The sequence below is a fragment of the Mytilus trossulus genome, chromosome 2 (assembly GCF_036588685.1).
Source record: "Mytilus trossulus isolate FHL-02 chromosome 2, PNRI_Mtr1.1.1.hap1, whole genome shotgun sequence".
In the NCBI taxonomy this organism is placed as follows: domain Eukaryota; kingdom Metazoa; phylum Mollusca; class Bivalvia; order Mytilida; family Mytilidae; genus Mytilus; species Mytilus trossulus.
This window is the reverse complement of record NC_086374.1, coordinates 40076971-40090972: the sequence shown is the minus strand read 5'-3', so window position 1 is coordinate 40090972 and position 14002 is coordinate 40076971. Positions and strand designations below refer to the sequence as shown.

Genomic DNA, 14002 nt, shown 5'->3' with positions numbered 1-14002 from the left:
GAAATGAGGTACATATAGATAAGAAGAAGATAGAAAATAAGAAAAAAGAAAAAAGAACAGTCAATGTTTCTTCTTTTGCCAAATACTGTACTAATCTAAAATATCTGTATGTCATGTTAACTTCATTCCTTCATAATACATTCTGTGCGTTAATAGTATTGTTTACACACTAAGCAATAAATTCGTAAACAAAATATCATATACCTTTATTATAAACGCTAAAACATACAGTTTACCTGTAGAGGGCAATGATAGGAATTAGAACGTCGAAAATACATTATCTGACACAAATACAAAGGGTACGTCACCCTTTTTATTTTGAACTATTAAGTGTACGTCATTAGTTTGGTATTGGTCATTCATTTGTGTTCACCCTTGCAGTAACCGATAAGGTGGATGGATAGCTAATAGACCTACACAATATGTATTGACCGACTTAATTTTCAAGCAAGGTAAGTTTGTGTTTTGTTGATTGTAATATCATATGAAATATGTATGACCTATTTATATTTATTTTACTATATGTATTTATACGAGTGTGTATTGATAGATGATATTTAGTTGTCATCACTATAAACGACTTTACATTGATTTTTATGTTCTTTAACACATATATGTTATATTGTATTGTTATGGTACGATGTATGCACTTTACACTGTGAACTTTAAAACAAATCTCGTGTTTTTGTTTGTATGTCGTGTTCCGGTAAACAAATGATGACGCAATGGAGATGTTGTGTAAATGAAAATATAGCCTAAATACAGTATAGGAAAGCACTAGACTAAGTTCGGCTTCCAATATGATTTGTATCTTAAGAAGGACAGTTTTTTAATAGTTCGTTCTACTCCCGTTGGCCTATTGATCTTTATTCAAATGTTCGAATTTATCTAGCCCCCAACGTCATGACAAGTAGCATCAAATTTCGTTCATTCATAAAACTGTTTCTACGAAAGAGTTAAGGTTATTCTAAACTTCAACATGTTCAATGCATTACTTCATAATAACCTTTTCTTGTTATTTTCTTTAATTATGTGATCACTTCGGAAAACTTTTACTCTTCATTTGTACATTACATGGTCCATATCCACTTTTTATACAAGTTCAAGTTCAAAAATGTTGTTGTCAATCACAGACACTTTTTCCACCAATTATTATCAAAATAGATTTGTACAAATGATTATAATGATATGATTGCAATTAAGTCTCTATATAAAACGAAAGGAAAAGAAAAGGATTTATTTGAGTATATCATACATATTTTACATTAACAATACAGTGATCCTATATACCTATATCTTTATTTCTCAACAAACCAAATTACAATGGTATAGAGATACACACAATAATTACATAGTGTATATGTACAGACATACAAAAATTATACGAAAGCAAGAGGAGGTACATATCATATATTACGATATACATATTAACTAAATGATATCAAGTACATGAATTACCCAGGAGAGCCTAAATGAATATTTACAATTCTTATATATTTGCACAAGTTATTAAGATCAGAAAGATTTTTACTATTCATCAGTTCATTAAATTTCAATGCATTTGGTTGATTTCTATATTTTAATCTCAAAAACTGTTTACGATCATCATTGAATACAGAACACATAAAAATATAATGAAATTCATCTCCGATGTCACCAGAATTACAAAGTAAGCATTTTCTATTTTCTCTTGCAACGTTTTGCCATCTACCAGTCTCAATAGGAAATCTATGACTTCCTGTTCTCAATCTACATAATGTAATAATATTTCTATCATCTAAATGTTTAAAATAATATTCAAATTGACAGTTTTCTTTATAAATACGGTAGTTTATAGCTTTTGGCGATTCTTGCACGTTAGTGTGCCATTTCTGTTTAAATTGATCAACAAGATTTTGTTTAACAATAGTATAAAGCCATGTATCGTTTACAAAATATTGGGTATCCCACACAAATGATAAACCAGATTCATCAAGAATGGATTTAACATGTTTCAACCATGTAATATCATTTTTATATTTATACAATGAGTACTTGTATAGTATTGCAGGAAGTTTTTCTTGTTTTCCAGACAACAATTTAGTCCAGTAGTTAATTATACGGAGTTTTATATCAATCTCCAAAGGATATCTGCCCAATTCTCCGTATATCATGAAATTAGGTGTAGAATTTTTAACCTTAAGCAAAAGTTTGCAGAATTTCATATGAACCCTTTCTATAACAGAATTATTACCAAAACCCCAGACTTCACTCCCATAAATCAAAATAGGTTTAACAATCTTATCAAATAATTCAATTTGACATTCAATAGAAAGATTGTGCAATCTGCCTTTTTTGACGTCGTACATAGCACACATTGCTTTATTTGCTTGTGCTTTTTTAGCCTTTAAAAAACTTCCTGTTCTACTGAATAAGACACCTAGATAAGTAAACTCATTAACAATTTCTAGTACAATATCTTCATAATTAAACTTAACATTATTAGGTAGTCTACCTTTCGAAAAAATTACACAATTTTACTTTTTTGTACATTCACTTTCAGTTTCCACAATTTACAGTATTCAGATAAAGTATCCAGTTGCTTTTGTAAGTCAACCTGAGACTCTGATAACAAGACTGTATCGTCTGCATATAATATAATAAAAAGTTTAAGATAACAATCTAGTTCAGTTTCTAATTCATCTGATAGAGATTTCAAAACATCTATGTTCTTTTCTATTAGAAAATCTTATAGATCATTTACATATAAAGAAAAAAGTATAGGAGATAAATTTTCCCCTTGCCTAACACCAACATTACATGGGAAAAATTCAGAATATTCATTACTATAAAAAATTCTAGATTTTATGTTACTGTACATATTTGTAATAGTATTAAACATTTTACCATTCACAGAGTATTTAAGTAATTTTGACCAAAGTCCTGCATGCCAAACAGTATCAAAGGCCTTTGCAAAATCAATAAAGGCACAATAACGTTTTTTCTTTTTCTGTTTTAACAGTTCAAATAATAGATGAAGTACAAAAATGCTATCGGTAGTAGAATATTTTTTCCTAAATCCAAACTGGTTTTCCTTAAGCAATAAGAAATTTTCTAAAAAAGAGCTTACTCTAAGATTGAGTACTGAAGTAAAAAGTTTACCCAAGCAGCTTAAAATAGTGATGGGTCTATAATTTTGTGGATCACACTGATCTCCTTTATTCTTGTAAAAAGGTATAATATTTCCAATAAGCCAGGATTCTGGTACATTTCCCGAACTAAATATAACATTAAAAAGCTTAACATAAACAGGCATAAAAATATTACATGTAGACTTTATATATTCATTTATAATTAAATCATCACCACATGCTTTTCCATTTTTTAGTTTTTTTATACATGTAAAAATGTCTACCTCAGTAATACTACTGTTAATAATTTCATTCAATTCTTGCAATTCTTCTGAAATAGGTATGTTTTCATCTTCAGAAGTTGAAGAATTAAGACTTTTAAAAAATTCGTAAAGAACATCAACAGAAATATTAGCTGTTTTTACCCCCCTGTTTGTATTCAAGATCTTCCAAAAATCCTTTGCGTTGCTGTTTTTTAATGTGTTCATCTTCTGTCTGATTTCTTTTTTATGTTTTTTTATGGATCTATCTAGTTGTCTCTTATAATCTCTCTCTGAGTTTTTCATTTGTTTTCGATTATTTTCCGTCTTAATGGATTTATACCTTCTTTTTGCGATACGGAAACATTTTCTTGTTTTCCAGCATTCCTTGTTAAACCATTTAGAAAACTAGACACGTTTATTATAAAAGGATGATTAAAATTTTCTTATCGTGAACTTTCTATTTTTATGAAGCATCATTCAACAGCATACATACAAAGTTAAGTTTGGGTAAGAGTAGGTTTTATCGATGTTTAAATTTCATAAAAATCATTACAAAGATACATATCATGGTTAAACACAGACACTTTTGAAATATTCCAAAAGGTGTGACAATTGGTTTATTGAAGAAATAAAGTTATGTTTGCATCACATGCCATGCAACACCACACTAAGTCAAAGTGTCACAATTATATAACTGGGAATAAGACACAAATGGTACATTAACATGCTGCAAATAATTTTTAGATACAGACCGATAACATTGGTCAATTCGTTCAGGTGGTAATATATGTATTGACATAGGTGTAGTGTCCTCGTGACTTTGTTGTTTCAGTTTGTTTTTGTTTTGCTCAGGAGACAAATCACCATGTCAATGAAGCTCGTATAAAGATATATATGATTAAATCATAAATCGATTCGATGTGTCTTCATCTCAACTAATTTAAGCCGCATTTTTTTCGAGGCATTAGATCTTTCGAAATCAGATTGGTAGCCTTGTCTTTAATTTTGCCTATTGTTTCTATTAACAAATTTGATATTTTGACGAAGTGTGAATTTGCATTGCCGTTAATGCATGCATACTAGGAGACTTTTTCTGTCGTTACACCTATTCTTGCTCCATTTGTAATTTATACTGTTCCCTCTGATATTTGTGGTCTCCATTGATTTGTATATATTCTAAATACTTGAGAACTTTCAACAAATATCTATAATTCTAAAATAACGAGGTCCAATTTGTCAGCCGTCATCGGGTAAAAACGACAAATCAAAGAATTCAACTCTATGTATAGCTAATATAGGACAATGGTTTAGATTAAAAATTACACAACTCCAGACCCTTTTGTTTTCCACATAATTAATATTGTCAATAATTAATAAGTTCCGGGTCGAATCCGATACCGATACCAATAGTATATTCACCTGTTACCTATTACCTTATCTAAACGTGCCGCATTTGACAGGCGCACCCCAAACGGTGTATTTAGGATTGTGCTATATACACGGGTCATAATCAAAGGGCTGACACTACTAAATTCAATCATTGTCAAATTGTTCCCTATTGTAGTTTTATTCTGCAATCAGCAAGACTTTCTAAGTTAACTAATACTAGTATAGGACAATGATGTTGATTAAAAAATACTCCGTTCCTGGATAGCTAGGACCTTTTGTTTTCCAAATAATTAATATTACCAATAATTGATAAGTTCCAGGTCGGCGGGTTTAAACAGGAAGATTTGAAAGCAGAGAAAACTGTGTATCTTATAATCGACATGACTTTATCAGATGACAATGACGTTGCGCACGATATTGGTTTCACTTTGGAAATATGGATTAGAAGGCGGGTTGTTCAAAGTAAATCTCTTATCATATACAATAAATAGCCATGTTATGCATATCATTCGAAAGGAAATAAATCATAGAAATCAATAACATAGATGATTTTGTGCTTCGGATAATTTGTAATGAAAAACTTTGCTCATTTCGATGCCTACAACGTCATTTTAAGGGTGTCCCGCTGTTACAATTTTGTTTTATGTGCGTCTTTGAAATCCCAGTGCGGATTCATTAGTAAGTAAAATGGTTTAAAATTTTACAAATGTATTGTTTACATTATACGTTATATGAAGTAATAGACGTTTTTAACTGCAATAGAAGGAAGATTGTCAGAAGAGTTTAAATAAAAAAGTGAAAAAATGTCCCAATTACCTGCTCAACCCGTAAAAAAACTTTCTGTCTTCATTTTCATAAGATATAACGGACGAAAATGGATTTTCATAATATCAGAAAAATAATACATGTCCCGAAGAAGCTATCTGAAGTCATCATTATGTAACTGCGGTCTTATTTTAAAAACATCATCATTTTTCCCGTGTCCAATAAAATGTCCCGATGGACAAAATAACACAATGAATAATTCAGAGGCTTTTTATCAAACGAAATTCTACTATATCTCAACTTTTTAATACCTGTGAACTGATATGAATGGAAAATACATTTAATTTCCTTTAAAATGATATGATATGAACTTTTATTTGAGTTGCAGGTAGAAAATCCGAAACGATCTAAGATGTCCAATGAAATGTCCTTGTAACCGTAATTTAACGTTTGCGTTATCATAACGTTAAACTGTATACGAATTTTCTTGCATATTATTTACCATAAACATAATTTCATGAAATGGTCTGATCTATATAATTAAAGTTCTCGTTTAATATGCATAAAATTACAAATCTGCATTAATTTATGCATATAAGATGTCGAAATATTTAACTCGGATATTTCATAAAGACAAGGCCCCGGAGGTATAAAAAAAGAGATAACTTACTAATGACCACACTCCCATTTTATAAAAACAAAATACATTGAAAAAGAAAATGCGATCAAAAGTGAGATCGTCTTAATTATCCTCCTAGTATCTGTAGTTCCTAGCGTTACTATTAAAAGATTCGAAGCTATATCACATGAATGAAAATTCTCACAAAAAAATGATGAGAAAAAGTACACCTTAGTCGTGAACATTTCAGCAAAACGTGCAATAATTTTTTTTGTCGCATCGACTCATTTAACAAAAAGTTTAATCAGAGAAATACTCATAAACATTGCAGTATAGCTAACGATATTTTTTTTTTATCTACTGTGAGTAGAACAATTCCTAGTCATCTACCTAGCAATATGTGTATGAAAAATAAGGTTATTACATTAAAAAGTAGTGTGGCAGAATTTAAAAAAAAAGTATTGATTGCCGACCTTTTTTTGAAGCTTGAGTTTGTGAAAACATATCAGATGAAATGATAGCTTGTAAAATATGTTTTCGAAAGCAAAAACAAAACAATACAGAATCACGGTTCTCATTTTCAAAATAAAGTAGCAGATGCGGCCGTATAAGACCAATTAATAATTTCTATATGCAAACAATAATTAGCAAAACCCTTATCATATAGTCAGCTATAAAAAGCCCCGAAATGACAAATCTAAAATAATTCAAACGAGAAAACTAAAGGCCCGATTTATGTACAAAATGTGTAAATACCTACATCACATGAATTTTCTAAATTATTTGCCTGGTAAAATCCTAATTTTAAAACATTTTCTTTTTAATTTATTATTTAATTCATTGAAAGTTGGCAACGGCAGCATAAGAGCGCGTATTTTTTTTTCAAACATGATGCACATTTTTTATTTTTTTTGTTAGAGATAATTGAAATAATGGTATATTTAGCATTTTCCAAAATATCGGGATTGATGTTAAGATTGTGGACTAACCAAATTCTGGGAATTTTATATTAACGTTAGTATAATAGTCCCACGATTAAAAAGTGTTGATAAAATAAGATTATGAAAAGAAAAATAGCTTGACATATACCACCTACATCTTTCACATAATCAAAGACAAATCAAGAAGCATTTGAACATTAACGTAAATTGAGGGAGCGAAATTATCAAATTACAAGAAACATATATGAACATGTAATTGGGGAAAAGAGACAGAAGCAAGAAACGAAATATTTACGATTTCACTAGCAAAGATAGTAGACGTCTTCTGGCAGAGAGAACATTACTTTAATAACTTTTGAGAAATAGAAGAAAATGATTGTTGAAGGCCGTACAGTGACCTATAGTTGTTAATTTCTGTGTCATTTTGACCTCTTGTGGAGATTGGCAATCATACCACATCTTCTTTTAATGTATTTAAATCATTTTACAAGACATCTCATTGTCGTTTTGTGTTATTGTTGCAGACAATTCTTCGCAAAAATAAAAATTGTTCATGTAAAATGTATCTAAAATTTTGTTTTATTCAATGGAATTTTGAATTTGTACCGGCTTGAAAATATAAAACCATCTAAAGAAGCAACTTCGAACATCTCTTTACTTTAAGCGGCAATTTCACATGAGTAAAATATACGGTCAACGTTTGAAACTTTCCGTGGAACAAACGCGGTGAAAATCGTTGTTTTATTAGGAACGTCGTGTAACGCTAAGTGGCACCAATACCGTGCGTAACGTCAATACCAATTACTAAGATAAGGCCGTATTTTGCACAACGTTTTGGAATTTTGGATCCTCTATGCTCTTTAACTTTGTACTTGTTTGGCTTTATAAATAATTTGATATGAGCGTCACTGACGAGTCTTATTTAGATGAAACGCACGTCTGGCGTACTAAATTATAATCCTGGTACCTTTGATAACTATTTACACCACTGGGTCGATGCCACTGATGGTGGATGTTTCGTCCCCGAGGGTATCACCAGCCCAGTAGTCAACATTTCGGTGTTGACATGAATATCAATAATGTGGTCATTTTTATAAATATCCTGTTTACAAAACTTTGAATTATTCGAAAAACTAAGGAGTTTCTTAGATACCCTTAGCCGTATTGGCACAACGTTTTTGAATTTTGGATCCTCTGTGCTCTTCACCTTTGAACTTGTTTGGCTTTATAAATAATTTGATATGAGCGTCACTGATGAGTCTTATGTAGACGAAACGCGCGTGTGGCGTACTTAATTATAATACTGGTACCTTCGATAACTAATTAGGCATAGTTATATACTTAAACTCAGTCACGGACCAGCGATACCACGGGTGTGTACTTGTAACTTTATATACATATTTAAGAAAAACGATACTTTCCTTGACCGCGAAGTTGTACATACCACAAAGAACAATTTTTCCATTCTAGGTGGAATATTATCAAAACAAAACGTCATTTCCGGTGTTAAGGAGGCTCGAGGGTATAAGATTTTCAGAAAAATATCAAACATTTATTTTTCATTACAAATTTCATTAATTGCCTTTAGTAGTTGTTACTTAATCATATGGTTAAAAAAATATTCCAAAAAATCAATTCGTTTTGGCCCCAGGTGACTTTTAAAATGTATATATCATTGAAAAAGCTCCAAATTATCTCCCTTTGGTGCAAAAAAGCCATTTTTTTGCTTTAAATTGAATTACTTTTTTAACTCATCGGTGACCTATATTTTTTAATATAATTTCCATATAAGCTGTACTTAAACTAAATTATTTTAAAATTTGAGCGATTTCTGTAATAAATTTCATTTTTTATTTCGATATTACCTTTCATTTCTCTCATCACTTCAACAGAAAATCCTCACCTTTACAAAAATGTATGCTTCTTCCGAAGGCAGATTGTGAGCGCAATCGAACGGTGACCCCACTTTTTTATTTCATTTTTCTATTAACTATAAGATAAAGTTCATTTACAGAAAAATATAGAGAAATCCTATATAAATGATTTAGACCCGCGAACCCCCTTAAGTACAACACATAACTGCTAAATATACATTGTGTGGTAAATAAAAGCTTTTATTCAAATGAAAAGACACATTGTTACGTTTAAAAAGTAATCATATTTCACACATAGAAAATACATAATTCTATTTCGTATTCATTTTTTTCTTCACAATTATTAATATTTAAAGTGAACCAATAACGTCAGCAGAAGGCATAATACATTTCGTATATTGTACTTCCGGGTAAGTTCCTTTTCTAATATGCGATGAAATATTAAATTTAAATGTTTGATTTCATTGGAGTTGAGATAAATTTTTAATTGAAATATAAACTAGTTAAGACTGAAATTGTTTCATCTAACATAGAATAAGTAAAATATAGTCATCTTCAGTTATGTACCTAAACAGGTATAACAACACTCCTGCAAAACTCATGGAACACCCACCTGTCATGACCCAAAATTTACTAAATAAAGGCAACAGTAGTATACCGCTGTTCAAAACTCGTAAATCTATGGACACAAACTAAATTGGGATAACAAACTAAAACTGAGGGAAACGCATTAAATATAAGAGGAGAACTAAACACCTTTTTATATGTTTAGTATATTGTTTCCATATACAAATTATCACAAAGTAAAGAATTTGAAACCCCAATTTTACTAATTTTATTTATCTGTTAAATATCAAATTGTTTTATATATATTTGCAGCTGCTGAATATCTAAAAAGTTATCAAAACATCTTTAACCAACAACATATCAATAGCACTGCCATTTTCGTTATTCTATGTCAAAATACTAATGATTAAAGCTGTGATTATGATATGAGCTTGTATATAGTGTTAACATTATATTCTTGATCAAATTTTGGAACAATATTTCCCAACTTTTTGTCCCTTTTATATGTACGTTTAAAAATAAATGCGTTGAAATTGTCTATTTGTTTAATTGTATGTACAAAAACACCATTAATATACTAATGACTGTTAATCTGAATGTACAAATAATTAGTAATTATATGCCTATCATACTTTTCAGTGTTTGAAGGTCTATTAACTTTCAAACAGAAAAATCAATGTTTGAAAGACTCTATATATTTGAATATATTTCTCTCTCTTCTAAAACAGATATCCAAAAATGGTATAAGTGTGCCAAGTATCAGACAAAATGTTGCCTCCTGAGTTGAAAGATCATGTCATTAGAAAACACAACTGCTCAAACGACAACTGCGCGTGCACCAACATCAAGTATGTATCAAAGTGTTCCGAGTTGATATACTAGGCGATTAGAATTGAAAATAACAACATCTTACACTATAAACGAAAATTACTTCTTACTAAGTGATTTATACCCACTATTTTTGTTATCCTTTTACAATTTGACATTGTATTAAACTTTATTATTTTGTGCAGCATGATATTTAATTTTATGAAAGTGGTCTATGGCTTAAATTACTAAGTTTTCTTAATTCTTACACAATTGAATAAAATTTGAATTTAAAATATCAAACTTCTCTGACAAATCATCGGATGAACGGAATTTCTATCCCAGTTAATTTATTAAGATTGAATTGAAAGTCACCAGAATCACATTGTGGAAATTCATATTTAACTATTTTTACCTTAATTATATTTGTTTGTGTTGCTGCTGTGAACGTTTAATGATAATGCAAACAAGAGACTAGCCTACATGTATATTATTCATAACAACAGGCATTAACTTAAGTATTGGCCGACAAACATTTAATCAATAATCAGATAGTATGAAATTCCTCTATATTAAGATTAAATGAAACTTTTTAATTCAATTTCAAGTTACAACTCGAAAACACAACCAAAGCAATGTCGATGATGCGAACCAGCCGGAATGCCATCTCGAAAGGATATTCACGCAATTAATAACTGTTGAAATGAAATGACTGAGAAAACAATATCAATAACTCGAATGAGACAAATAATGGCCAAACGGGCAAACCATCAAATTGATATAACAATAATCATAAAACTTACCACAAGTAAAATAACAACAACAACAAAAAAATCCTGGAAAGTCCCTAATCAGAAGGAAAAATCAAAAACCTCAAACACATCAAACAAATTGATAAGAACTGTCATATTCCTGACTCGTATGAAGAAAAAAAATCACACCTGGTTTTATAACTAGTTAAACGTCGCACTCGTATGACAGTCGTATCAAATTCCATGATATTGACAACGATATGCGAACAAAACAAACAGACATAATTGGAAAAAATGTCAAAAAAGGGATACACCAGTCAACATTGTGTTATAAACTCAATCACAATAAGAACAAACATTTATGTTTCTAAGAGAAACAAAAAGGCACAAAGACAAAGCACATTAACAAAAATGAAACATAGGAATACAAAACATTATCATAGAACAATAACACAATGACGGAATGTATCAGTACAGATTCGCGTCGAATGGATATCACAAAAAAAAGATTAAACAGTAAACGTAATATTCATAAAAAACTATCACTCGTCATTAAGATGAAAAACAACGTAAGTATCAAGATTCTATACTTCAAAACCGTCGTGTATAATTTGTGAAGTTGATACGGAATATTTATCAACAAAGTCTTGGTAACTTCGAATGAGCTTTTTTTTTAGAAAAAAGAAGAGACTTTCCTTGACATACCCCTGGTTCATCAACTGCTCAGACACTGGTGAAGTTTTACCAGCAACATGAACGCAATAAATATTCGCGGATCACCCCATGTAATGCGAAATGCTCACTCTGAAATTCAAATGATTGAATTTATGAAATATTTTTTCAGATACTAAAGCACCAGGTTCCTATGAGATCGATACAGCATCACAAGAAGCTATTAATTTTGTTCTTTGGGGAGCTTCAGGATTAGCTGTATTAATTTTATTTCTTCGGTTGATCATATCCGTTATCCATAGATTTCGACGACGACACAATGAAGGTGTGCCGTTCTGTAAGTCTTTTAAAGTGTCTTTTCTCTAACAAAGCGCGTATTTCACAATGAAGAATATGTATCTAAGAAAACATATAGCTTTATAATCTAAACAAACGCGGAATAATTATATTTCATACATGTATCAAGATGTCCAATGTTCTCTTATTTTAGTTTTCATGTTTTATATTACAAAAGGAACGTTAACATCTGGGAAAATGATTGTCCTGGTCTTACACCTGTGTACGCTCCAAACATAAAAAGCCTTCAACAGACATAACAGTCTTTAATTTTGTTTGTTTAAGTTACAACCTCATTATATATATGCCATTGCTTAATTATGACACTAAAATGTTTACTTCACTCTCATATAAAAGTAAAAGATAAAGCATAATTGTAAATGAGACAATAATTCACCACAAATCAAACAATGAGGACATAAACTGAAGTAAGTCACAGTACGGCAAAACACATACCGCATAGTCAGCTATTAAATGCAACGACATGACAAAATGAGAATAAATTCAAAAGAAAACCGTCGGCTTAAACAATCTATATATATCACAAAAGGAAACACAAATAACCAGTCAACACCTTCAATAATCGCCGAATAACTTGTTCCTTACAAGAGACAAACATATAGTATATGGCAGTGTTTAATATATTTGTGAGTGCTCAATCCGTCCTAATCTTTGACGGAGGTTTAACAGAACGACATTAGAATAAACAGTAGAATAATATTGAAAAGACAGAACTCGTCCGATCGACCAAAAATATATATATAAAAAAAAAAAAATAACACAAAGTATTGTAAGATTAACTGTAGTTACTGTACGCTAGTTGAACGTCAATTCAACCAAATAAATAAAATCCGTTTTCTGAGAATAAAATTATTATTTAGCCTGTTTTATTTAAATCTTTTCATGTACCAAATCACCGTATTCTCGACAGATAGTGTAGTGGCGTCCACCATTGTATATTATATAAATTATTATGATATTTTCAAGGGGGAAATAACAGCAGATGTACATTACAAGAAGCCCCGCCTCCAAACTACTCGCAGATATCTATTCGCACACTGCCTCCGTCATACAGTCAGGGTTGTAGAATAATACATTACCATCCATCTACAGGAAATGTGTCACAACAGACGACATCGACTGGAAACGACGTACCGGTGAACGAAGCGTATTCGAATTACATTGCTGACACTGATTTTACTGTTCCGACTTCAAATGATAATGATGGGACTGACGATGATGTGTTTGATGCTTCTACAAACACAAATTTTGAAACAGTTCATTCTGGATCCGAAACACAACTATCCAATGACAATTATAGCAACAACAGACTGTCTCGAACGCATATTGAAAACGATTGAAAAATACCCACTACAAATGAAAATATAGGTGAAAGCAAAGACTTTGATATATGAGATCGCATAGAATAGCTAATGTATAACAAAAGCACTATAAACGGGGTTTGTTGTCAAAGAATCATATCAAAAAAACGAAACTAAAGAATTAAATTCATGGATATAATCCGATATTCAACACAAGCAGCTAAAGCCAACATCATAAAGAAACATATGCCATAGATGGCTTGCCCCGATTATAAATAATAGGTCTTGCAGCATTAACGATGTGGAGTCGTTTAACTACAGTGAAACTTCTCAAAACCGGCCGCCCGTCGGACCACGGGATTCGGCCGGTTTTCAGGGGTGGCCGGTTTAATGAATTTGAAATTAACAAGAGTTACTTCCCTTCAATATAAGAGTTAATTCCCTTCAATATGTGTGCATTTGTTTTTTTTATCATGTATTGTACCTCAATCATAAGGTTTGTTTTGTTGTGTAAATTTAGCTTTGTATTCTAAATTGATTATGAAATAAATATTAAAACATCATTTGTATCTTTATTATTTTTTA

At 30.7% G+C, this 14002-nt stretch overlaps 1 protein-coding gene across 3 annotated transcripts; it reads left to right on the top strand.

Moving 5' to 3' along the window:
* Positions 1-215: 215 nt before the first annotated feature.
* LOC134707210 (uncharacterized) lies at positions 216-13729 on the top strand. Of its 3 annotated transcripts, none has more exons than XM_063566792.1 (4): positions 216-452; positions 10257-10376; positions 11932-12096; positions 13083-13729. In XM_063566792.1, exons 2-4 carry the CDS (start codon positions 10322-10324, stop codon positions 13454-13456), a joined length of 594 nt encoding a protein of 197 aa, XP_063422862.1. In that variant the 5' UTR covers positions 216-452; positions 10257-10321; the 3' UTR covers positions 13457-13729. The 3 variants fall into 3 exon arrangements, with proteins under 3 accessions (XP_063422862.1, XP_063422864.1, XP_063422863.1); XM_063566794.1 differs by lacking the exon at positions 216-452 and adding an exon at positions 9150-9187; XM_063566793.1 differs by lacking the exon at positions 216-452 and adding an exon at positions 9218-9371.
* Positions 13730-14002: the final 273 nt, after the last annotated feature.

Coding starts and splice junctions, on each gene's coding strand:
- LOC134707210 (XM_063566792.1), top strand. CDS start 10,322: ATGTCATTAGAAAACACAACTGCTCAAACGACAACTGCGCGTGCACCA. Junction 10,377..11,931: donor TGCGCGTGCACCAACATCAA/GTATGTATCAAA, acceptor ATATTTTTTCAG/ATACTAAAGCACCAGGTTCC. Junction 12,097..13,082: donor CAATGAAGGTGTGCCGTTCT/GTAAGTCTTTTA, acceptor GATATTTTCAAG/GGGGAAATAACAGCAGATGT.